Genomic DNA, 26,505 nt, shown 5'->3' with positions numbered 1-26,505 from the left:
CAAGCACATTGACTTTGACTTAACTTTCATACAGGTCTGAACGAAAGTTAAGTCAAATTTTATTACATTATACTCTTTTAAGCCTAATAACAAGAAAAGTCTGAGTAGTTAAGGAAAGGAAGGCGGCAGCCATGACGGAGTACTTGACACAAATGCAGAAATATACAATAAGCAGGTTAAATCAAAAGGGTTGTTTCCATCCAGTAGGTCCAGAGACTAGCCCTGCTTAGCACCCCTGCCCCCCCATCCCCATTGATTAATTTTCCTTATATATGTCTTCCATCATCAGACAAAGGCCACAAGAACATGTTAAAAACACCAAAACATAATTTTCATCAGAGTGGGTCTTTAACCAAGTCCAGTTGAATGCTTTTTTACCCACTACTTTGATGATTTGTGATAGTGACTCAAAGAAATGAGATTCAAATTTGATTAGAAAGGCTGAGTTATGATTGTTCCTAACTTATTCCTGCACTGGTTGGTGTTACTGACAACTACGTTTGAGTATATTAGTAAAGCAACTTTTTAGTGGCTGGATAGCTCAGTTGGCTGCGTGTAGGACTGACACATGGGAGACCAGGGTTCGTTTTGCAGGGGGCGCGATGAGCTTCATCCAGTGTGGGTCCTTGGGCAAGACCTTTCACACTACTGCCTAACCATGTAGCCACAAAGGGGCCCAAGTCTGGGTCTCCTGTGCCGGTGCCCAGCTCGGATAAAATACAGGACTATGTCAGAAAGGGCATCCGGCGTAAAAATCTGCTAAACCGCTGAATTACTGTGGCGACCCCTGAACAAATATGCCAATAGGTGATCAACAAGTAAAGCAACCTTTTGACATTCATAAAACAAATCAATACATTTGCCTTAAACAGGGCCAATAGATAGTATGGTAACTAAGAACATTTTAAAACACTTTTTAGTTGAAACAATAGGAGTTTTATTTTAATAGAGGAACAACTCTTTAAATATGCTTTTTTCCTTCAAATGTTATATCAATGTTGAGACCTACATATCAGTATAATGCTGTACAGTCCTTCAAAAAGATTTACTTCAGACTTTTTTCTGACACCCCCTGCGAACATTGTTTATTTTGCAGTAACAAGTGTTAATACTTTTATAGTTTTTGACAGGCTGACATCACCTCCAGGCCTCAGCACAAGAGCATGAAGGATGACGCAACAGCCACATAAAAAGTCACATTGTGACAGCATTGCTATTGAATGTAGTAGAAAACTAAGCTGTATATATATACATTGAATTTATATGTGGTTTCTCACCCAAGCTCAGGTCCTTTACCAGAAGCGTGGGACCCTGAAGGTCCAGTATCTCAGCAGTATATCAGCTGTGCCTCGCACTTCACTCTTCTGGACATAGATTATGAACAGAGATCAGCTGTAGCCACTCCTCCAGCTTGGGGGTAACTGCCCCAAGTGCTCCAATTACCATGGGCACCACTGTCACCTTCACTTCCATGCTTTCTCAAGTTCTTCTCTGAGTCCCTGGTATTTCTCTAGTTTCTCATGTTGCTTCTTCTTGATGTTGCCATCGCTTGGTACTCCCACATTATTATTATTAATCCACCACTACAATGTCTGGTTCCCCATTACCATCATGTCAGTCTGAATCTGGAAGTCCCACAGGATCTTTGCTCTCTCATTCTTTACCACTTTCAGAGGAGTTTCCCATTTTTACCTTGGGGTTTCCAGTTCATATTCTGCACACATGTCCCTGTATATTATTCCAGCCACTTGGTTGCAGTGTTCCTTGTATGCTTTTCCTGCCAGCATCTTACACCCTGCAGTTATGTGCTGGATTGTTTCAGGTGCCTCTTTGCACAGCCTACATCTTGGATCTTGTCTGGTGTGTTAGATTTGAGCCTATATTGCTCTAGTGCTCAGGGCTTGTTCCTGTTCTGCCAGGATGAGTGCTTTAGTGCTGTCCTGTAGGCCAGCCCTTTCTAGCCATTGGTAGGACTTCTTGATATCAGCCGAAGTGGCTGATATGTCTGGTGATTGTGACAGTCTGGTGGTACATCCCATGCAGGGGTCTGTCCCCTTCCTTGTGGCTAGCATACAACCTCAGGGTGCTGGATTTGGGATGGAACCCTACATGTATACTTTCATGCCTTAATATCTGTGGTCTTTATCTCTTCCTTTGGCCATCTTATTATTCCTGCAGGGTATCTGATAACTGGCAGTTCGTAACTGTATATTGCCTGGGTCCTGTTCTTGCAATTGAATCAGTTAGTTCACAATTTTTCAAAATAGAGATATTATACGTTCTATGGTCTTCAAGGGAAAAGCTATATGATTATGTGCAAAAAAGTCCCAAGTCCGTTGTAATGTATTGACTATGCTTGACATTTAAAATGTATTAAGTACAAAATTCCTGGACTTGGGCCTCTCTTGTATGGGTTTTGCTTTATCCCATAGATGGCAGCAGTAGTTATCCAATATGGCAGCGCCCCTGTTTAATTGGAGAAGGGCCCAAGTGCAGAGACTTTTGTTTGCTAGTCCTCTGAAATTATAAAAGTGAGGTGCTTCATATTATAGCATTTGTAAGCTATGAACTGATGCTAAATCTGGGTAAAGTATTAATCATTTGGTGTAGACTCCCTTTAAGCTATGCAATTAAAATCATTTCCTGGAAAAACAAACCTCTTGGACTTAGGCCCCCTTTGAACTAACCGATTCAATTGAGCTGGCTTCTCAGGACTTGACTTTCTTGTTGGGGGTAATGGGTTGTTGCAGCTTTCGTCATTGCCTGTTCCAGGTTTCCATTTGCCAAGCAACTTGTAACTGTCCAAAATGTCTGCTTTTGTTCCTTCTGGGTGTAAGACCCCCTCTCGTGTGGACTATCTTGACTTTCTTTGTCAGCATCTGACTGTATTTCTCGAGCACGAATGACATTTCGATGTCAGTACTAGGGTTGTGCTGATGGACTGGGTGACTGACCTCACAATAAAGAGACACCATCGTGATGCCACGCCCCCCCGACAATATCATCGTCCATCCCGATGGTTTACTGCAAACATCGTCAACTGCCAATATAAGGGACATCGCCCAACACTAGTCAGTACTGTAGATTCTGGGAGTGTGGATCAGGGAGTCAATGTCACGCTTGCTCTTAGCATATAACTTGATAACTAGGGGTGGCCGCAGTGCAGCAGCAGCAGGGTGGTCGACCTCTGATCGAAGAATTGCAGGTTCGATTCCCACCTTGCCTGCCCATGTGTCGAACTGTCCTTGGGCAAGACACTGAACCCCACCTTGCCTCTGGTGGAAGGTTGGCACCAGTGTTCGGCAGTGGAGCCACCACCAGTGTCTGAATGTCGGTGTGAACGGGTGAATGGGATTGTGACTAAAGCACTTTGGGCTTTCAAGTGAGGTAGAAAGCGCTATTCAAGTATACGCCATTTACGATGTCATCTATGTAGAGGAGGTGACTGATGGTGGCCCCATTTCTGAGTCGTTATCCATAGCCAGTTTCATTGATTATTTGGCTGAGGGGGTTCAGACCTATGTGGAACAGCAGTGGGAACTAGGGTTATGCCGATGGACGATACCATCATCCATCTTGATGGGGGACTGACATCCCGATGAAGAGGCACCATCGTGATGCCACCCCCCCGCCACGCTGCGAGTAGACACGCAGTAGCTTGTTCCCCTAGAGCTGCGGGACGGATCGCAGTCCTAAATATCCCACACACACCGCTCATGTAACAAAGCACCCCCCCTTCCCCTCAAACACAAAGCTGTAAGTCCACGCTCCACCAGTCCACTTGACTAGTTGAGTGCGGCAGCGGACCACTTCTTTTCTATTCTGTTAATTTTTTTGTTAAAGTTTCTTCCCTGGTGGCCTGGGTCTGCCAGACTTCAGGCACTACAACTGGGCAGCCAATGCCAGGGCTCTCACCTACTGGAAGTGTGAGTATTCTGATGTGGAGACTAATCCCTTATGGGTGCAGCTGGAAGCTAACACTGCAGGGAAGTCCTCACTCCCAGCCCTTTTGTTCTCAAGCTCTGCCCCAATATCCAAAATACACCACCACAATTTCATTCTAAAAAATTCCCTTCGCATCCTACACCAAATGAAAACAGCATGCCAGGCTCCTTGTGCCTCAATGCAGGCTCCCATATGCCAAAATAATGTATTCACCCCCAGTAAACAAGATGGAGCATTCACCATCTGGAAAGAAAAGGGCATTAGATCTTTTTCAGATCTGTTTATTGATGGCCATTTTGCTTCATTTACATTGCTTAGTTCCAGGTACAGCATTCTTAAGTCCCATTTCTTTCGTTACCTTCAGGTCAGACACTGTGTCAGGGCGTGGTGTCCAAGCCTTGACCTCCCAACTACACACCCCTTCTATGAGCTCTTCTCACTTCCCCCTGACTCCAAGCCGATCATATCTAAATTTGTTTCTTGCTTCTCTACTGTGGTCCCCTCTGACTCGATTAGAGATGCTTGGGCTAGAGATTTGAACTGTGAGGTACCTGAGGGTTTCTGGAATGAGGCACTTTCAAAAATTTACCGCTGCTCCATCAGTTCCAGACTCAGGTTGATTCAGTTTAAGGTTCTGCATAGACTGCATTATTCCAAAACGAAGCTGAACAAAATCTTTCCAGCTGTCTCGGCTACCTGTGACAGGTGTAAAACATCAGAAGGTACGCTGGGTCATTTATTCTGGTTTTGTCCATTGTTGCACAGTTTCTGGAGTAAGATTTTTAAATGCTTTTCTGATGCATATGATAAAGATATTCAGCCCAATAGCCACCTGGACATCTTTGGATGTTCTTCACAAACTTCTCATTTGCCACAACATATACAGACAGCGCTACAGTTGGGAATGGTGGTGGCCAAAAAACTTATTCTTCTAAATTGGAAATCAACAACTCCTCCCTCCTTTGAACATTGTGGCTGGCTGAGATCTTATATGCCATTGGGCTAGACAGGCTGAGGCCCTGCAGATTTGGTTCACAGTATAGATTCAACACTGTTTGGAAACCCTTTCTGGTTCGCTACAACATAACTTGAAGGTCTACAATTGAAGAGGTGCCGGACCTGGGTCGCAAATGTAATTTTTCACCCCCCTCTCTTGTACAAGTTTTGTCTGACTGCAACATTTACTTGTGTATTTGTTTATAGATTAGTATGATAAATATGGCAAGCTAATTTATTTTTTATTTTATTTTTTTATTTATTTATTTTAAATTATTTATTTTTTTTGGCATCTTGCCTTTTGCAAGTGTCATGTCTTTTGGGGGTTGTCTTGTTGTTCTTTTTCCCCTTTGACTTTGTTTGTTGTTGTTTCACATCATATGTTCACTTAAACTTGAAAATAAAATATTTAAAAAAAAAGTTTCTTCCCTCAGTTTACACTGGATCATTGCGGATGAGTCATTAGTTGGGAAATAAAATAAATAAAGTAAAATAACGAATAGCAACTAGAAGGAGCTGCATTTCCAGAAGAAAATGCAGGGTTGAATGCTGTATTGCTGAATGAAAGCAGAAATATGAGGAAAAAGCTGAACATTGTAAAAGTAGAATGTCTAAAATAGGTCAAACATTGTAGAAGGAGTTAAGCATTAAAGCTGAAATTGTTGAAAAAATGGCTGAACTGTTGAAAATGTGAAGATGTTGCTAATATGGCTAAAAGTGCTAGCACTGAAATCAGCATCATCAACTGACTCAAAAAACACATTGTTTGAGAGTATCATATTGGTAAAAGCTACATGTTATAAGTTGATAGAAAATCCAATTTTTTCAAAATGGCAGCTTTTCTATTAATTTTATCTCCATAGCAACTATTTTATGTTTGGGTCGCCTGGGGATGACGAACAAATCGAACAAATTTCAGACAAATTGGAAAAAGTAAACCTTTGGACGTCCTTAGCAACGAAGTTTGTTTGCTAACCACGCCCACATTCCTTATATGTCCAGATCCAGTGAATTTCAATATGTTCAGTTCTAGCCATGGATGAAGTTTATTGCAATATTTGCTTCAGATTTTGTCAAAAAATGGCTTTCAAACTGTAGGTAGTGTTGCCATCCCATAATAATTGCAAAATCTATGTTGAAGTCCAAAGCCTTGTGAACATTTAAATGTTTGAACGGTGTCTCTAGCTGAAAGCATGTTGAAGTTACAATTGTTAAAAGAAACAAAGGTTTTCAAGGTTTATCCTTGTATTTAAATGGAGCATAACTCCTGGAAAATCCTGGAATATCCTGGAATATCTTGAAAGGTTCAAGGATTTGAAGGACCAAAAGTTATAGCAGAAAGGATTAAGCTTAAAGAGTTGAACATTTTAATAGTGGAATCGTTAAAATAGGTAAAAACTGAAGTTTAAAGTCGCCTCACATTTAAGCACAAAATGGCCGCCAAAGCGTAGTTGGTGTTGCCATCCCATAATAATTTCAAAACTTATATTGAAGTCCAAAGTCTTGTGAGCAGTTTAATGTTTGAACGGTGTCTCTAGCTAAAGGCATGTTAAAGTTATATTGGTTGAAAGAAACAAAGGTTTGCAAGGATTTTCAATGTATTTCAATGAAGCAAATATATTGGAAAATCCTGGGATATCTTCAAAGGTTCAAGGATTTGAAGGACCAAAAATAGCTGAAATGATTAGGCTGAAAGATCTGAACATTGAAAAACTAAAATGGTTAAAATAGGTAAAAACTGAAGTTTTAAATCGCCTCACATTTAGGCTCAAAATGGCCGCCAAACCATAGTTGGCGTTGCCATCCCATAATAATTTCAAAACTTGTATTGAAGTCCAAAGTCCTGTGAGCAGTTTAATGTTTGAACAGTGTTTCTAGCCAAAGGCATGTTGAAGTTATTATGGTTGAAAGACACAAAGGTTTCAAGGATTCTCTATGTATTTTAATGGAGCAGAAATCTTGGAAAACCCTGGAAAATCCTGGAATATCTTGAAAAGTTGAAGGATTTGAAGGGCCAAAATTCATACCTGAAAGAAAGTGAAATAGTTAAAGATTTTAATAATTTTATGGTTGAAAAATTTGAAGTGTCCGAACGGGGTGTCGAACCGGGCACCTCATGCACCATGACTTCCCTATGTATTTTAATAGGGCAAAAAATCCCGGAAAACCTGGGATATCTTAAAAAGTTGAAGGATTTGAAAAACCAAAAGTCATAGCATTAATAAGCTGAAAGAGCTGAACATTTTAAAAGTTGAATGGTTAAAATACGTTAAAAATTGTAGAAGGAGTTAAGTGCCGGAAGATAGCATAAGAGGAAAACAAAGGGTTGAATGCTTTATATTATATAAGACCGAAAAATTAAAAATACCCCCCCCCCACGACGATATCATCGTCCATCCCGATGGTTGACGGCAAACATCGTCAACGGCCAATTTAGGGGACTTCGCCCAACCCTAGTGGGAACAGAGCATCACCTTTGTATATCCCACATTTGATGGACTCTTGTGCAAGTGGCTTGCCATTGGCTTCAAGGGTGGTTTTTCACAGCTTCATTGAGTTTCCTATGAAGACCCAGGATGTGCACAGGTTGGTGTGTTGTGACCTGCAGTCTTGAGCGGCTGTTCTGTCAACCAGGAGTTGGTGTTTGGCTCCACTGGAATCTCTACTAATGCCTTTCTGTGCGTTGCTCATGTATTGATCCATGTGCCCATTTATCTTGGTTGCCTGACATGAGCTCCCATATTGTGGGGAGACAGGTTATTGACCGGTAGTTGGATGGTACTGCACCCTTTGAGGGATGGTTCTGGATCAGGATCGTTTGCCCGTTCGTTAGCCATTCGGGGTGAGTCCCATGTCTTACAGGCTGGTTCATATGTGCTGCCAAGCATTCATGGAGTGCAGAGAGTTTCTTTAGCCAGTAAGCATGTATCATTTCAGGGCCTGGTGCTGTCCAGTTCTTCATACCTGAGACTGTTTCTTGGATGTCTGCCACTGTGATGGTTACTGGATTTTGTTCAGAGAGGTTTCTATGTCCTTTTCTCAGAGATACCTATTATGTGCTGTCTCCTTTTCCCATATACTTTTCCAATACTGTTCAGTTTCCAGCCTTGGCGGGTCTGCTCTGCTGCTTGACCCTGCCACTTAGCATGCACTATCGCAGGTTAAGTTGCGAACAGCCTGTTTATCCATCTGGCTTCATTGTCTCTTGTGTACCTCAACAGTTTATGCAAAGACTGAGGTTCAAGGTAAACATAATCTATGCCATGACAGATGGTATTTAAATTACAAGGCAAAACACTGTTTTTTCCAATAGATGCGTTGGCATTTTTGAATCACTGTTGGGATTTTATGGGTTTTATGTATGTTTATGGTCAACGTGTCAACATGTTTCTTGGTGATGTAACTTTGAGACAGAACATTATGGCACAGCTGATTTGAATGGGGTTTTTGCATGTAGTTCCTGTTTTAAATCAGCATAGAAAGTGTTGGTGTTTCATCTATTCTTGGATCTAAGCTGACGGAATGTGTTATGCTTTTATTTCAGAAACTCTGTATCTTAGCAATGAAAATGTTATCTAATTAGAATAGGAATATGCAATACTGACATAATAAAGATGTAGTAATTGTATAATGCCATACCAGTTTCTGCAGCTAACTAATGATAAAGAAGATGTCTACTTATAACGACAAAAGCATAATAGCACAACCATTTCCATATACTACAATTAGTTAGGGGGGGTCTGCCCTAATTTCCCATAATGCCTTTGTTTACACTCTCGCCTACTAGCTTACAAAGCCTTACAACCCCACACTTGCGTTGAAACAAAAATGGCAGGCAATACTGTAGCTCTCCAGCCATACAGTTCTGAGACAGATGTCAATTCAGACGAGGAAAAGAAAGTCGTGCATGGATCTATTTTTCTGCGAGTGGATGCATTGGAATGGAGCGGAGCAAGGACCTAATGACCTGCCAACTGTCATAACTACAAGCTTTTTTTAACTGCATTTTTTCATCTGCTCCATATTTACTTTGTTTTGAATCTAGAAATACTCAGAAATAAAGGTTTAATCTTAACTTTCATTATACACTTATATGACCTCCTTCATAAGAAAAATATTACTAGAACCAGTTCAAAACACCATATTAATTGGATTGGGTCTGTAAAACTGTTAAAGCATCCAAAAAATTATGAAGAGACTCCTTTCAAACTGAAACGTTTTACGCAAATAATACGCTGTGGAGGTTTGCTGAGTATAAAGGAGAGAAAAATAATTTGAGAAAAATTTGGACAACAGACTAAATAGTACAACTGCATCTTCAACAGTCCCACCAGCCTGTTGGGATCAGAGGATGCTTTTTGCTCTGAGAATATCTTACATAACTGACTCTGAAGTTGTCATTCTGCTTCTTTTACATCCTAATTCTCTACCCTTTGTCCATCTTTGCCCCCCCCCCCCTTCCTCATCTTTTCCTGTTCCTCACCCACATTGACCCACACACTACTGCAGCATCATATCAACCCAAAGGCATAAATCAAAGTGCATGCAGACACACAATGGTAGCCATCCCACACACTCCACACCCTCCTCAAGCTGTTTCTGTCAGCCTCACTCCGTCCACACAAACACATATCTATAACTACTCCTCATCTCTGTTGCACAAAACACCCACACAGATTTCTGTACAGGGAGCTAGAAGCATATAAAAAAGAACACAATGGGTTTTGTTTGAGCAAAACACTGCAGGAAACCCACCGGAATGGGAAAAGACATTACCTATTGGTCACTAAATCCAGCAGTTTACACAACCTGGAGTTGAGCTGTAATTTAATAAGGAAATAGGTAGGAAATTGTTAGGAAAAGTAGCAGTTCCCACTGAACAAAATGTGTAAATAAATAAAGATGGTAAGAACACTTACGACATCAACAGTTTGCCTGAACAGATGACTAAAAGTCAAGGCTGTGTTAGAAACATCACAAACACATGGAACTTGCAAAGGCAGTTCTGCTTTTTCCGCGTTCCTTTATTTTTTCCCAGAATAAATAAGAGCAAGGCAAACAAAAAGATGAAAATTCTTTGAGCGCAAGCCTGATCCAGTCTATGAGCTGACTGGAAGAATTTCTGACCAATCAGCATTGACCTTCGCTCTTCTGCGCTCTGTTTCGAGCGCAGAAGACACAGAATTTCTCTCAATTGAAATTTGTTTTGATTGCACATATTTTTCAGTTTCAAGAGCAAAAATTGTTTTTAATGCAAACATTTTTACGTTTCAAGAATAAAATTGTTTTTTAAGTACATGTTTTTGAGTTTCAAGTGCATTTTTCTGTTTTACATGCAAAATAATTGTTTGAACAGTGAGTGTTGCGCTTGGAATAATGCTCGCAAAAATCACTACATATTGTAGGTGTGTATGTGTGTGCATGCCTTTGTGTGTTGAGGGCTTTTGGGCAATCACAAATGAACTCTAAGAGAGCAAAACCTTCAGCCCTTCTCAATGACAGGCTAAAGGCATTCTCCAGAAATGAAAACCAAGAGGACACTTTAAGCAACAACTGTTACTCAATTTCAGCACCAAAACCCAACTACCTCATGTAGCAAAAAAGCTAGCTGATGATAAATAGGACACAAATTGGTGCAGCAAGGTCCTACTTCCCAAATTTAATGCAAACCAGGAAGTACCGGTGGTTGCAGTTCCTCCAATGAATAAAGGCAGCTTGCTGAAGGAAGCATTTCTTGGTTTATTCCCATTTGAAAAGATCACGTTTTATAACAACAATAGATGTAAAAAAACTGAATTGTAAACCGATGCTGAAAATTGAGATACACTTGTCATTTCCTTTACAATAACCTGGATGGAGTTATGATTCGTTATTGTATAATAATAATGGATTGGAATAATTTATCTGCGCTTTTTCAGACACTCAAAGAGCTTACACTTTATATCCATTATTCATTTCGTCCTCATTCATTCTTGTTGATAGTAAGCTACCAATGTAGCCAAAGCTGCCCTGGGGCAGACTGAAAGAGGCGTGGCTGCCAATAGACGCCTACAGCCCCTCTGACTGTCACACAACAGTGGAGCCACACTGGAGGCAGTGAGGGTGAAGTGTCTTGCCCAAGGACACAACGACAGTTGGTTGGAGGGAGTGGGGAACCGGCGATCCTTCTTCAATCATTGGCCAAGCGGCTCAATTACCTGAGCCACTGCTGCCCTATACACTGTACTTTTGTCATTTTTGCAACATTAACTTAAATCCATCCATGTTCTTAATCCCCCTGAGTCCCTTTCGGGGTCTTTGGGTCACTTGAACCTGTCTCAGCCACTGTTGGGTGAAGGTGGGGTACACCCAGGACAGATCACCAGTCTGTCACAGCCACACACTTACACACAAATTCAGACCAACAGACACTTTAGAACAGGGGTGCTCATTACGTCGATTGCAATTGACCGGTTTATCTTCAGGGTAGATCGCAGGCCAGCAAAGATAAATAACCAAAAAAATAAGAATATACTTCTAAAAAATCCGTCAGCGAATAAAAGTCCTCATGGAGAAGTACATGACTTGATTGACATGCAGAACGACCAATCCAACATCCTATGATACATACGTCACAGCACATTCGTTTATAAATACACTGAGCGCAAATTCTGTCTGTCATCAGAAAGGCTACCTGCCCCACGGCACGTCAAGTCCCCCAGCAGAAGACCACTCCGGCCCACTGGAGTGTTTATTGAGGCCCAGATCACCCTGCGTGCCTCCGCGGTTCCGGCCTGATGGATCCGATCTTAATGACGGAGCAGTGTTTTCCAGTGTTTCTCGAGCGCTGCCCACGGAGCCAGCAGCGCTTTAGGAATGCCATGCTCCCCCATTTCACCGTTTACAGCAGAGCATGAAAAACGATAGTCGCTGCTTTCTGATTTTGTAATAAAACGCCTCATCTGTTAATACTAAAGTACCTGCTTACATATTTTTGTGTACTCCTGTGTAGTTTTTGAGATTTCAGTGCATAAACAATTTTATGTACTAATACTTCATAATACTATGTTTATTAAACAGTATTTTAGTCTCAAAATACTTTACTGATTACTGTTTGTTGTTGAACTGTGGGAGAAAACTGGAGTGCCCGGAGAAAACCCACTCACGCACGGGGAGAACATGCTAACTACACAGAAAAAGGAGCCAGCTGGAATTTGTACCAAGTCCTACTCGCCATGAGGCAAGAGTGCTTACCATTGCATCACCTTAGTGAGTTTAAGAAAAGGCGAGATCGGTCATCTTGTCCATGATAATGTCCATGTTACATTTTGTTGTCATTCAAGCCATTTTTATTTTTAAATCAGAAACAGAACAGAAAACAATATGACCACACTTTTGCAAAAAATGCAAAAAGCCAAAACAAACCTACCAGGTTGTTTTGCTTTCATTTTGTCTATGCTGTCTGTCTTGTTTGAAAGGCACTGTAAAAGGCTCCCTTACTTGGTTATAGTCCTTTCCAGCATTTCCTCAGATTTTTTCAAAAAGTTTTTCTTTTGTAGTAATTGTTGTACTTTTGCTTTTTTTCCACAGATTTGTAGCTATGTTAGTGATTTTTACTCAAGAGTCAAGATTGTGAAAAAGAAAGTGGTGGGGTGAGGGGACATAGGGAAATAGTGTGTGTGCATGTGTGTTTGTGGGAAAGCACAGTGCTAGACCGCCCTTTTTTAACAAGCCTATTCACGTTTCGCACAGGTTAGTTTTTGCTGAGGCAAAAAACTTGCAGCACCAGTTCTTTAGAAAATATCAATTTAATGGATGGGCTGCCCATCTGCACCTGGGGCCGGCATCACTCCTTCTCTGGCCCTGGGACGAGGAGGGCCAACCTTTTGCTTCGGGTGACACCTTCCCTGGCTGCTGGGGATGGGTGGCCGGCCCCATCCTAAGGGCTGTGGGAGGGGGGCTCTTATAAGTCTGGGACCTTGGCGGTTTGGGGGGTTGGAGTCTCCACTGAGAGAATCGTTGGGGGCTCTAACTGGCCGGGCTGCCTCGGTCCTGTCAGAGCCTGACCAGCGCTCTCGCAGGGGCAGTGCTTGGGTGCGTGAGCCTGGACTTGCCCCTGGGGCCGGCTATCTCGGCTCCTCTCTCTTTGTGTGGGGTAGGGGGTGTTAGGCCTGGGAAATCGGCCCTCCTTGCGATGAGGCCCCTGGGCTGGGGAGACTGGGGCCCAACGCTGGGGTAATCATCTCCCAGATTTCCTTAACTCCCCTTTTCCCCCTTTCTTCTGTACCCCCTGTCTCTAACATCCCTCACTTCATTCCTCTTCTTCTTGTCTGTCTGGTCCAACCACAAACAGAATACAAATGTAATCAATTTAAATAAAGTTTAGCCTTTACAAAAAGGGTTTATACAAACACACATCTAGTGTGTTAGAAAATCTCAACCCCCCCTGTTGTAACAGTAAAATTTGTAACACAAGAGGCATTCAGCTACTATCTATGTACTCAGCTGTTAGACAGAAAAAGATTAAAAAATGAGTTTAAAGACCCACTTTGATGAAATCTTGTTTTTGTTGTTTATAAAAGTTCTTGTAGCATTTTCCTTGTGATGAAGGACACGTTTAAATAAAATTAAAACTGCATTTCTAAGTATTTTCTATTGAAATTGTTTTGAATCAGTAGCAGATGAGAAATGCTGTTTAAAAAAGCTTGTAGTTGTTATGAAAAGTCTACAATCGGTAGGCCAAGCTCCCTGCTGCTCTATTCTGATGCATCCACTTCAGGGGTTGACATAGCCCAGAAATTTGCACTGGCCCACAGGGCCAGTAGTTTTTGAAACTTACTGGCCCTGCCTGAAAGTTACTGGCCCGACACCGCGCATAGCGGGACCCGCTGCTCCGCAGGTGCTTGCAACTTTAGGGGGGTCCGGGGGCATGCCCCCCCGGAAACTTTTAATATGGTACAATTTGGTGCATTCTGGTGACATCACTTATTTCTACACTTTTCAATGACTGAAAATAGACCATATCAAACTTAAATCTGCTCTAGTCTGTTTCAGATGTTTTGAAGAGAGCACTGCAGTGTAGTAGGTAACACTAGTTCAGAAGTTTTCATGGTGCTTCTAACGGCAAATATCGCAATAAATCATAAACCTTAAATGTGTTAAAACAATCTAATGGCAGCTTGAACCATTTAACGAATCAAATAAATCCCTTAATGCATTTGACCAATCGGATGGACGCCTTCACATTGTTGACCAATCAGATGGAGCCCTGTTATGTTAGATGTTTGTAACCTATGTCAACGTGGGTCATTTGGAGTATAATTTTTAAACTGGGAATGGTTATTTGGTTATTTTGCTGTTTGTTTATATACCGCAAATTATATCGTTATCGCAATTTTAATCTCTGATATCGCATATCGCGAGTTTTCCTCATATTGTGCAGGTCTAACTGAGATCATTCAGCTAACTAGAAATACTTACTGCTTACAGTGTTGTAAAGAAAAACTAAATTAAGTAGTTTAACATTTTACTGCATTTGAGTCTGAGATTCAGGTATTTGGAGTTGCCTTTGATTCTTTGACATTCATCTTAAAGCTTAGTGGATACAGTTTCATCTTCAATGCATTCATTAAATATCTTGCTGTCCATACTACTAATTATACCCACTACTCCATCCAACATATTCCTATCTATTCCTGCCATGTCTTCCACATCTCTGACATGCTTCAGTCTCTCTTCAGTGACGGTGTCGGATTTATAATCAAATGTAATATTAACCCACTGGCTTGTGCCTTCGTTGTTGCTGTTTAACATTGTTTTGTATTGAATTGTTACATTCAATAAAGTTTGAAAAAAAAAAAGTAGTGAGCGCGTGCCGCGCGGTGCTCGGCAGTGAAAGCCGCGCGCGCGCAGGCGGGAGAGAAGGAGAAGTGATCAAAGGTTTCCCATAGAAACCCTTGAAGTCTGAACACAGGACTAGCAGAAAAACTAAATTATGAAGACGAGGTAAATCTACACGTTTTTGCAAAATTTACTTTATTGAAAAAGGTGAAGAATATATAAACCGTTAGATATTTTAGTGGCCCGAGCGGACAAGTGAAAAGTAAAGTCTTGTGGTCCGCACTGCTCGAAAAACAGGACCGGGCCAGCGGACAAATGGCTATGTCGAGCCCTGTACTTGTGCGTCCTCATTTTCCTCCTCCGAGCTGGCATCTGGATCAAAACTGTAACGCTAGATGGCTCCTGTGTTGCTGGCCATTTTTGTTGCACTAGTATTTGTGAGGTTGGTGTTGTGAGGGGCTGTAGGCTAGCAGGGGAAAGTGTAGACAAAAGGATCAAGGGAAATGAAGGAAGGGACGCTCTGTGCCAATGGTCCCACCCACAACTCAGAAGCATATTTCTAATGAACTCCTGCAGAAACGATGTCCTAGAACAGTGTTTTGTAACCAGTGCCGCGGTACATTGATGTTCCGTGGAAAATTGTTCATTTTCACTAATCTAAAAATAATTACCATTGCCAGGATATCAGCTCTGTGTTCATCCAAAAAGGCCCTGATAAAACAATGAGCAGCTAGAATATGAAAGATAATAAAATACTATGTTCTATATGTTTGTTTAATTCTATTTGATTCTATTAAAGACATTTTGATAAGAATGACGGTATTGTGATTTAGTCAAAAGCTGTTTATGAAAAGTCCCACCCCTTAAACTCTCTCCACCAATCATTCTTCTAGATTTGAGCACTATGTTATCAGTCTGACCAATCAGACGTGGTTAACTTCCTCACTCCCTGGTGCAGACATGGCTCAAAGTTTCTCAGTTCCAACAAAAACAGCAGCTCAAGATTGTGTTTAGCGGTGTTGCTTTCCATCTCTTGTCAGAGCGTGTACAAAGTCCTTTAACTAATAAAAATGAAAGATGTGTCTTTCCAGCTTCAGAGCCACTGTAAGCACTACATCTCCCATGATACATCGCGTTACAGTGACAGTGTCTCTCTTGCGCCACTGTTAACCTTCATGAAGCACAACAAACGCAAACATGGAACAGACAAATTCTATTTTTAAACTTTAAGCCCTTTTGAAGAAGTTGAAGTCAAGTTTAAATAAAAATAATAAGAAACAGGATTATGGTTAAGTGGCCAAAAGACATATTTAAACAAAATTGAAAATAATTTATTCAATCAAAAAACTTTTTTGTTTTAAAGTTACATCTTTTATTTAGATAAAAGAAGAACTTGAATGAGCATGAACAAGTTGGTCTAATTGGCTTTAAATATCACGTGCGCAACAATCTTTTTCTTTTCTCGGCCTCCGTGAAGAAGCTCCTCTTTGGTTGCTGCTGTTTTCATGTCTGCTTGTTGCAAGAGATTGGCAGGCTGATCTTACTCCGGATAAAGGAAGCCCAAGAAAGCAGAGAGCTGGGAAAATAACGTCTCGATCTTCTTCTTAAATAAATCGTCTAAAAAAACAAATTCGAATTAATTGATCAAATTGATTTATCGCCCAGCCATACAACCAAATTACAAAGCGGTAAAATGAAACGGAAATGTCTCTCCTAATAATAACAAAACAGCTGAGGAACAGCTTTAATTAAATGATTCTGTAATGTCATATCAACGCTGATAAAAAGTAGCAACTTTTTAACAAGTGCACTAACAGAGAGCAGTTTTAATAAATACGGTAACAAGCAGGAGAAAGCGCAGAAGTAAATAGATGGCTTTCCTCCAACATCGCCGACTGTAAACACACAAATGTTCACAACTGAAGAAACATAAAGCATTAATCTTCTTAAAGCCATTGTTGTCACTCAGCTATAATCCAGAGTCTGATGACTTGTTTAAACCATGTCACATGACTGAAGGCACATGCAGTCTGATCAACACATACACAGAATTAAAGAAACTGAGATATTGCAGCAGCTTTTACATCCACAATAGATGCATAGCAACGTTACCTTAAAAAAACACGAAACCAACACTGGTTTACATTTGAAATGATAAATTCACCTTCTGACGGAATGTCACTTAAATGGGATTGGCTCATGAATGCATTTTATATCCCACAGATGCACTTCAGGCATCAGCACCTACATTTAAAATCACCCTGGTCTATTTTCAAGGACCTAGAAAATTATTTCAGCTGGGAGTTATGTGCATTTCCAGTTGGGGTCAAAAAGGTGCAACAGCCTCCATTAGACAAATTAAGTCGGTAGAAGCTCCTGTCTGCAGCAGAAGTGCCACAATTTTCATCAAACAGTCTACAGAGCACTGAAAGCAGGAAGTATATTTTAGCATCCGTTAATGTTGCACATTTCTGAGGGTGTGTGTTTTGTGTTTGTGCCATAAAATGGAGCAATTTCAGATTATGTGACATGTGTTTTTTATTAATCAAAGTAGCTGATTTAGTTCCATTTACTTTGTCCATACATAAGTAGTTCTGAACATTCACACAAGATTTTTTTTGAAGATTTTCTTTTATGAAAGTTAAAATTCAAATCAACAAACATAAAAACTAACAGGATCATTTAAAGGTGATGGGAACACAGAAAATCGAAGGAGGTCAGACAATCAGATCATCGCCTGCATCTGTAACTGACCTTGTAACCATAGCAACTCGCTCTCATGTTCAAATGCACACATTGTGTTGCTGTCCAATGAGATTTACCAATCAATACTATGGTGATATCCAATACCATTATCTCCATGGTAGCAAATGAGTACTTATGAGAAGTTCTCCCCGGAACAATGGGGGTTGCCGGATATCCCTCGCCTGCCATTGATTGAAGTATGTTTTACAGTTGACAGTCGAAGTAAATAACATACAGTCATTTATATCATTTCAACTTACTGACTCTTTGTTTATGCCACTTCTATTTGTGTGGGACTTGTGGAATCAACTTTTGAAGGGAAATCTGATTTTCTTTTTTCCTTTTTTCATTAAAGCGTAATTCTATGAAGTAGATTTGACCATTTCTTTGGAAGTAACAAAATAAGAGGACCATTATTTAGATATGTATCTTTCTCTTGTGTTGCCTGCACTGATTTTTTTATATGAAAGTGCTATATAAATAAAGTTTGATTGATTAATTGAAGTTAGATTGATTTGGATTGATTGATAATATTATAATCTTATTGAATAAAAAGTTATCAATGCTAAATATGACATACTCATGTGCATGTGTACCAAAAAGAAGTTCATCTCCAGCAATCGGTAAGAACCCAAGAAGCAGCTACCAGAAACTGGATGAGACTGGAAACTGATGTCTAACCACTTCCTTTACAAGAGAAATAAGGACAGTGGCGGTAAGGCAGTAACGTGCAGCAGCCAGGAAGTGTTTCAGGTGTCAGCTGATGTCGACTGACCTCAACAGACAAGAAGTTCTTCTGGTTAAATAAAGTTCTGCCAATAAAGATATATTCTAACGGAAAAAACAAGAACTGTTCTACTGGCAGACCAATAGTCATCCAATACACTGTCAAATTCAAATGACCGTTCTAGGTTATATAATAGTCCAAGTTTTTTCGGAAAATGTTCTTAGTCAACGAGGGAAGAAAAAAATGTATTACGTATTTAAAAAAAAAATAAGAAATACATATAAATATATATATATATATATATATATACATATATCTACATATATATATATATATATATATATATATATATATATATATATATATATATATATAGTATAAGTCTTACTAAAGCTTTAAAAAATAGCGAATAGAAACCTGTATTCAATCCTCTTGTTCTTGTTTACATGTTAATACCAAACGGTAAAAAATAAGCATTCAGTACATACAGTTGAATCTCAATGACAACTCATGTACAGGTGTGTGTTTCCAAAGAGTGTCTTTTCTTACCTTTGCCCTGATCTGTCCTGAGGTCGAAACTTTGCGTATCAACTTGTGGGACGTCTCTTCTTGTTCTCCATCACTGTCTGATGACTCTTCCCCTCCTTCTCCTGTCTAAAGTGGTTAGGGGAGAAAAAAGAAGGCATATAAGTAAAGGTTTTCCCTTTACTTAATTCCAAGTCAACAAAATGGTAACTGTGCATCACATCATTATGAACCAGACAAAAATCTTTTCATAAACCTAGACAGTAACACCAATCTTTGTATAATTATTTTATATGGCTTTGCAGATTAATATAATCAGAATACAGTTTTTCTTCTGTGTTGTTCCTTGAACTCAGCTAAATTATGGTAAATAAAAAACAAAACAGACATGCAAACTGATATAACAAATGTAAAAATGTATTATGACAAGCTAGGATAAGCCAGGAATGTAATCGGACCCTTCGGTTAACCAGAGGTGACCCTCCATCAGACAGTGATAGAACCTGACCAGAACGGAGCTCACACAGCATCAGTGCGTGAAGCTTAAGAGAAGTGGTGCCACTTAAACTTTGAACAGAGGTCTTAACTGAGCAGATACTCACAATATGAGTCCGCTCAGAATCTGATTGGGGTGAAGTCAGTCCCTCGCCAGGACCAGCCACATACAGGACATTCGGGTTCAGCTTGAATGCCATGATGAGCTTACAAACCAAAGCTCCAGTAAGGAGGATGATCAGCAAGATGGGAGGAAGGAAAATGAGGGGACAGCAGTGTAATAAAGCAGTCTGAAGAGTTATAAAGGAATAGAGCTGAAATGGAGAAAGAAGGAGAAGGAGGAAAAGTGTTGAGTGGCCAAAACGTTGTAAACTAGAGAGGATGATGAAAAGGACAGCAGGTTTCCAGGACACCACATGTCCTTATGCCAACTTATCCATGTCAGTCAGCATCTGCAAAAGATCGAAGAAGATTTAAATAAAAGTCAGGAACTTCGATGTTCTGAAGACTAGAATGGAGACGTGTTTTAGTCTCCCATTACTTTATAGTTTAGTGAAATGGCACCTGTATTAGTCGTGATGCAACCTATTCAGTAAATCCCGATGATGATGATGATTACAGCCCAGACTGTTGGCCCCACATTGTGCATATCAGTGCGGCATCGGGGCTGTGACGCGGAGTCTGCAGAATCAGAAACAAGCTGTTTATGCCCTCCTGTTTATTCATTTCTGTATTTATAGACAACAATCCCCCCCCCCCCCCCCCGCCAACGGCATGCGCGCGCACACACACATTCAAAGGAGATCTTGAAAACAAAGCTGCATGCCTGCATATGCGCTTCCTTGATGAGAATGTGGCCACCCAATTCAGAAAGCAGCCTGGCTGATCTGGCTTCACCGCCGCCCCCGGTGACAACTAACTAACTACAGCGCAAAGCTGCACGGCGGACTTCAGCAACAACACGGCGCGCGCACGGGAAGCGTTCCAAACAGAGTTCTTCCTGTGTCACCTGCATGCGTCCACACCATAAATGATGTTTTAAAACGCGATGACAAAACGGCGATTAACATCAAGCTGCTGCGCGCTACGTGATCATTCATTCCGTCCATGTCGCCTCGAGCTTTCAGCGGACACAAACGCATCAATGGCTCCGATTGACGCTCCGAATCTTAGCGTCCGCCGGCTCAGCTGTCATCCATCTCTGCTACCCGAACCCAAACCTCCTCCGCACGAACGCAGCCACCTATGCGCTCACTAGTGTCGACCAAAAAAACATAAAAAGAAAGAAAAAAAGGAGAGCGAGAGAGAGAGAGTCTGTCGTGGCGTTCACCTCACTAGCTTCTCCTGCGCCGGTCGTTCCTCAGCGGCGCCAGCTTTCCCCGGCCTTGGAGGGACTCGTGCGCCGGGTTGGGTTGCTCCGTGGCGCGCCGTCGGTCAGCAGCAGCAGCAGCGGCGGGCTGGTCTCTCCGCTGGTGCTCGCCTTGCAGGAACAGACGCGCTTCTACGCATAGCGTCGGAGCGGATCACAGTCACTCAGGTAGAGAGAGAAAGAGAGAGAGATGATGTTCCGAGGTTAAGCGGAGAGCAAGTACACGCACGCACGCACGCACGCCCGTGCGGGAGGAAGGACACCAAGAGGCCGCAAATATACTGGTATATTTACCCAGACTGACAGAAGAATTCGGAATCTGCCTTGGTAAGATGACATGACAACAGGTGTAGAGCTTTTGTTTCAGTATCAGGACTGACGGCTCTAAACATAACATTTATATCCTGCTAATCAAAATTCACCTTCTTAGTGTCTTTTATTTGTTGATGATTCTTTTTTTTTGTTATTTTTTTATTTTTTTGTGCAAAACATTTGTCCCACTTAGAGCATGTTTCCCATTAATAAAGATCCTGATCAATCCGTCTGAGGCAAGTTGTCAATCGAATAGACCCAAACCATTGTAAAATCGTTTCAAAATAAAATTCTAAGATTCTATACATTTTGGAAAATACCATTTGGATTGAGGCACAGTAGGTTTTTTTAATACTATAACATAAAAACAATCAAGGGCCATTACAACAGATAACACACATGTGATGGCAGCACAAATTGATCAAGCCACCATTACAAACCCTTTACCCCTTGTGCTATCCTAGGCATTTTAACATTGGGAGTTGGGTCATCTAGACCCACTAGACAGTGTGCTAAACCTTTTTTCTTCAATGATTTGTGATCTTCACTGGTGTCCATGGATTACATGAAATCTTTCCACCTTTAACCACCTTTGTCATGGTAGGAATAAAGGCCCGTACACACCGGGACGAATATTCGCCAGCGTTTTTCGCCACGTTTTTTGTGTTCACACCCAGGCGATTTTCGCTGACGATGAGCGAGCGAACATGCAATTTCATTTCCTGACATTAGATGGCGCTTAATGTAAAACAGAAATACTCCTGTACACAAGGTGGCGCTGCGCAACTTTACCCTTCTTAAAGTCGCTTTTCACTCAGAAGAAAAGAGCAAGTATTTACGCGCTTGTCAGAATCATACAAAGAAAACATGAATATTTCAAGCACCAGTTGCTCCAACTTGTGCTTGGTTCGGGGATATTTTAGAATGTCTGTCATTATTTCTTTGCGGCTGTGTAGATGCAACTCGGCATCTATCTTCTTCACTGGTATGTGTGCTCAGCAAGGCAGTTTTGTGTTTGAGCGCCCCCAAGTTGTGTTTTACTGTAACTTCAGAGGCTCCAGACACGTGTGCAAAAGCGCCGTTCTCATTGGTCGAATAGATTTCGACGCGACGCGTCAAACCAAAAAAACGAACCCCTAGGCGTTTTTTAAAAAGTAACGCTTTGACGCGTGGCGTTTTTTCGCGTCGGTGTGCACACTCACATTGGTGCCCTTTGTCACGAGGCGTTAAATGTCGGCGAAAATCGCGGGCGAAATTCGTCCCGGTGTGAACAGGCCTTAACACGTCAAAGTAAGGGTGGGGTCATCTAAGATAGCACAACGGTTAAGCTACTGCCTTACTATGTAGCCACAAAGGGGCCCAAGTCTTGGTGCCCCTGTGCCGGTCCCCACGCCGGATAAAATACAGGGTTGTGTCAGTAAAAGCATCTGTCATAAAAATCTCTACCAAACCACCTGTGTAAATAGGCAAAAGCTAATTTGTTGTGGTGACCTCGAAGGAATATGCAGAAAGGTGAACATTTGACCATACAGTTTGGTATAATGTTCTAATAATGTTCAGTTTGTATTACCTCTGTTTATTTGGAAAAACAACAGTGGGCTGAACTTTATGAAACAAAAATGTGAATGAATTTGCCATTTTTTCTTGTTTAAATTACTTGTTTGCTTGTACACATATTTAATTTACACTTGATTATTTCATAAGAAATACAAGGAATCTGTTAAACTTCACCAGCACTGTTCAGTACTGATTGAATATTTGGCTAGAGATGTCCTGCAACAATTTTAGATTAGTGAATTGAATTAAAATGACCCAATATTGACTATAAATCGGATCGTAAACCACAAATTATGATATGAATCGTTGGTAAAATTAACCTTTATAACCCTATCTACCAGAATGTATTTTTTTTATATTAAAGGTATATTTCCATTTAGTATTTTTAAGCTTCTGTTTTCTGAAAAAAATATTTTCAAAATAAAATGCTACTACAGGAAATTTAGTTAAAAAAACTGAAATCTTTAGTAGATTATTTTACAGATGACAAAAATTCAACGAAACAAAGTTGCTGATTAGGAGAAGTTTTTTTTTTTTTTTTTTTTTTTAAATCAATAAAAGTAGCATTACAGTATTATTACTTTTTTTTATAGAATAACATTATGACACTGAGAACTCAGTCCCAGATCAGGGCAAAAATATTTTTCCTATTTTGCTTTTACATAAATCCTGATTAACTTGGTATTTTTTTAACATGTTTACACAAATCAGAAAAAATTTCCACAAATCAGCAATTTTATTTCATTGAATCTTCATTCTCTACAAAATGTTTGCGGCTGGTTTAAACTTAACTCATAAGAACAGATGGTGACATTAGTGTAAACAATTTTTTAGAAATGTGTTTAGTGGTCCTCTTGGTTTTTTGGTGTATTCTACATTATTTAGTTTTTATGGGTTAAACTTTGTGATAAAGATTTTCCCTTTAACATCAAAGTGGATGCTAACAACCGGGTGCTGTTTTTAGCTGCATCCATCCTTTAAGGTGTGATGGATAAATTAAGTAAAATTAAATGACGTATCTGTTGTAAAACTGGAATTTTCTAAATAAAATACTAAACATGAATCCACAGTGTCTGCAACTTTATAATCTGCGTGTGTGAAACATTCGAAAGTCCGTAGCCGCATATCAGACAGACTAGCTTCTGGCACATGCAGAACAACTGTCTCAGTTAAACTCCTGGTTTTGTCTGTAAAAAGCAGCTTTATTTTTCTTTGAAGTCGAAGGCTCTTCCTCAGTTTTCTCAATAGCTCTTTTCTCTCCAAAGAAACCTTCCAAATACTTATTTGGTTTTTATTAGCTTTTTAGCTTTGGATTACCAACTCAGCAGTCCGAGCAGCTGCTTAAAGTTATGCAATGTGTCAAGACAGATGCATTTGGTGAACACAATCCGGTAGTTTTCAAAAATGAAGCTTCTGTCAGTATCATAAAATAAAATAAATGGAAGTAATGTAAGTTAGCGTGTGCATTTTTTTCATTTCTGCGGCCCCATACCAAGTGACATGCCCGAGGTTGGAGACCACTGTTCTACAGGACAGTCTTTTTACTCACACACATACGGTATATAAACCAGCATGTGCCCATCTCTTTGTTTCAGGGGGGCCAAATTCTTTGTTTCACATAAAATTCTCTCACGTCTGCATTTCGTTCTGTTGCTTGGGCATATAGGTAAGATATGCTTTGTTGTATAAAACTGTCCTCCGGTGATAAAACACAGAAGAAAAGACTTCACTAATTTTAGACAAATATTGTCATTGTCATGTGTATTTGGCAGTGCTGTTATTAGCTTGAATCTGCTCTGTGTTTGCACATGGTCACATTTTCAGCTTTCATGTAGGTAATCATCTCAAATACATGTAAAGAACAGTTGTTCCAACGAAACCCTATCATTTTCCTAGACTCTAGCCTTCTTTTTTTCCAAACATTCCTGCCATTGCAGCTTTTTTATGGGGGATACACCTGATCCAGATAAACTGCAGTTGGCAGGGAAAGAATAACACAAAAGGCTGGATCTGAACACTCCTGCCGAAAGCCTTGGACACATGGCCTCCTCATTCTACCACTGAGGAGTCTTCGTTGTGCCTCACTGTGCTGTATGAATTGACCTGCCCTATAATGCCCTAATGTTTCATTTGGTCTCTGTGACATCTTCAGAAGGAGTTACAGAGCTGGATCACGAGCAGAGCTGCTAGTAAAGACAGCTTTGTGATGCTCTGCAGTGATGCTGCAGTGATATATGGTGCCACTATAATAAAATACTATATAAGTTCCACAGACAGTTGTTGACACAGTGATTTTTTTTCATGTTGTGTGCACACAACCCTCATGGCCCCTTTAATCTCTTTGCAAGTAAAGACCTTAGCTGCCTTTCGAAGTCATAAGGTTTTAAGACAAATACACAGACTTTACTATTAACTAAAATCTTATACTTCTAAGAATAGTTCAATAAGAGAAAGCCAGTAAAGATTTGTTTGTGTCAAGCATGTTCAAAACGCCCTCGGCAACGCACATTCAAGCATCCACTTTGAGTGAAAAGTGTATGTAAACATGCGTGAATGCGTATTTCTTTTTTCCATGTTCCTCTTGTGTTCACATGTAGCTTTATACGCACATTTTTTAGACTGTTTTCGGACTTTAAAATATGCGTCCATTGATCACACTATGCAAGTTAAACCAAGTCAAACTTCAACAAATTAGGGACTCGTGGTGGTTGTAATGCATCCCTCCATTCACGGAAGTGCCAACCATTTGAATATTGGAGTAGAAAGCAATAATTGCAGTTTGGGCCCAGCCGAAATTATATGACACAAAGGTGCCTATATATTAGAACAGAGCTTTGACAGATAACGCCTGGAACAGGATTTGCAAGATTTGCACTGCTTCTACATTTTACACCAAGTTCTTTCAACTGTTGATAGTGGACATGCACTAGTAAACAGTTTCAAAAGAGACAGAAAGAAGAAGCCTCTCCCTATCAGGTTTGAACCTTGATGGGCATGAAGGACCCAAAATGCAGAGATGGGAGGCACACGGTTTCAAGGCCAGGGGTTTAATGTCTAACAGAAAGCACTGCCGAGCAGTGAACCCAAAACAAAACTCCCTGTGGTAAACAGGCAAACAGGGCAGAATACAGACAGGGAAATGACAGTATGGACCCACACAGAGGAAGGCAGAGACAAGACTTAAATACAGACAGAGGTACAGGAAACCTTCAAAATAAAACAGGAAGCACAACTCAAATCATGACAGAAACAAAATGGAGGAAACAACTAAGGCAAAAAACCCAATCCATGGCACTTCCTGATCATCCAGTGCGAATACCATGTACTAAACGCACATTCAAGAACATGCCTCAAATGCCTAGTGTGAATGTAGTATCACAGAAAGATGTGCATAAAATGAGTCTATAATCTTTAGTGGTTAGAGGCCAGACCATTCCAAAGCATCACTCCAGGTGGAGAAAGGTGGAAGAGGGATAGTGAACTCTCTAAATCTAGGATGCAACCATTCATAAATGTAAATGAAAAAATTGGATTGTGAGTGGCTGAAAAGAAGACTTTAGCTATTGGTTCAAAATAAAGGCCTAATTGATTGATATGAAATGTCGTGTAACAACTCAGCGTACCAGTAAAGTGAGGAAGAGCTTCCCTATTAAAATTGCACCAAAGCTTCATTGTTGAATCTCCTGCAGCGGACAGCTCCCGAGTCGCGCGCGTGCTCCCACCTGTGCTCTCAGGTTCAGACATTTCTCTGGAGTATTCACTGATACAAACGAGACTGGAGGCACTTTCAGCTTTCCGGCAGCCATCAACCTTGTCACCACGAAGAACTCGCAGCAGGTGGCTCCGCCTTTATTTATACTGACAGGTAACTGTGCGCAAAACAAAATAGTTCCCCAAACAAGAACACGTAATGATATTCATCGTAGTTCAACACCCCCACTCGATGAAATCACAGGCTTTCACATAACATCAGTATTAATTTCCAAACATATAAGAACTAAACTTTTCAATCTTG

At 40.6% G+C, this 26,505-nt stretch overlaps 1 protein-coding gene across 2 annotated transcripts in view; it reads right to left on the bottom strand.

The window, feature by feature from the left end:
- si:dkey-172j4.3 (diacylglycerol kinase delta) overlaps positions 1-20,844 on the bottom strand; it is a 92,398-nt gene extending 71,554 nt beyond the window's left edge. For both annotated transcript variants that reach the window (XM_023965923.2, XM_023965925.2), the window contains exons 1-4: positions 20,583-20,844; positions 19,817-19,933; positions 19,360-19,704; positions 18,782-18,886 (exon numbers count right to left, since the gene is read on the bottom strand). In XM_023965923.2, coding sequence (XP_023821691.1) covers positions 18,782-18,886; positions 19,360-19,452 — 198 coding nt within the window. In that variant the 5' untranslated portion in view covers positions 19,453-19,704; positions 19,817-19,933; positions 20,583-20,844. The remainder of the gene's footprint in view (positions 1-18,781; positions 18,887-19,359; positions 19,705-19,816; positions 19,934-20,582) is intronic.
- Positions 20,845-26,505: the final 5,661 nt, after the last annotated feature.

This window comes from Oryzias latipes, chromosome 18 (genome assembly GCF_053564925.1).
Source record: "Oryzias latipes strain Hd-rR chromosome 18, Olatipes_Hd-rR_3.1".
Classification (NCBI taxonomy): Eukaryota; Metazoa; Chordata; class Actinopteri; order Beloniformes; family Adrianichthyidae; genus Oryzias; species Oryzias latipes.
The sequence above is the reverse complement of the archived record's forward strand: the minus strand, read 5'-3'. Positions and strand labels throughout refer to the sequence as shown.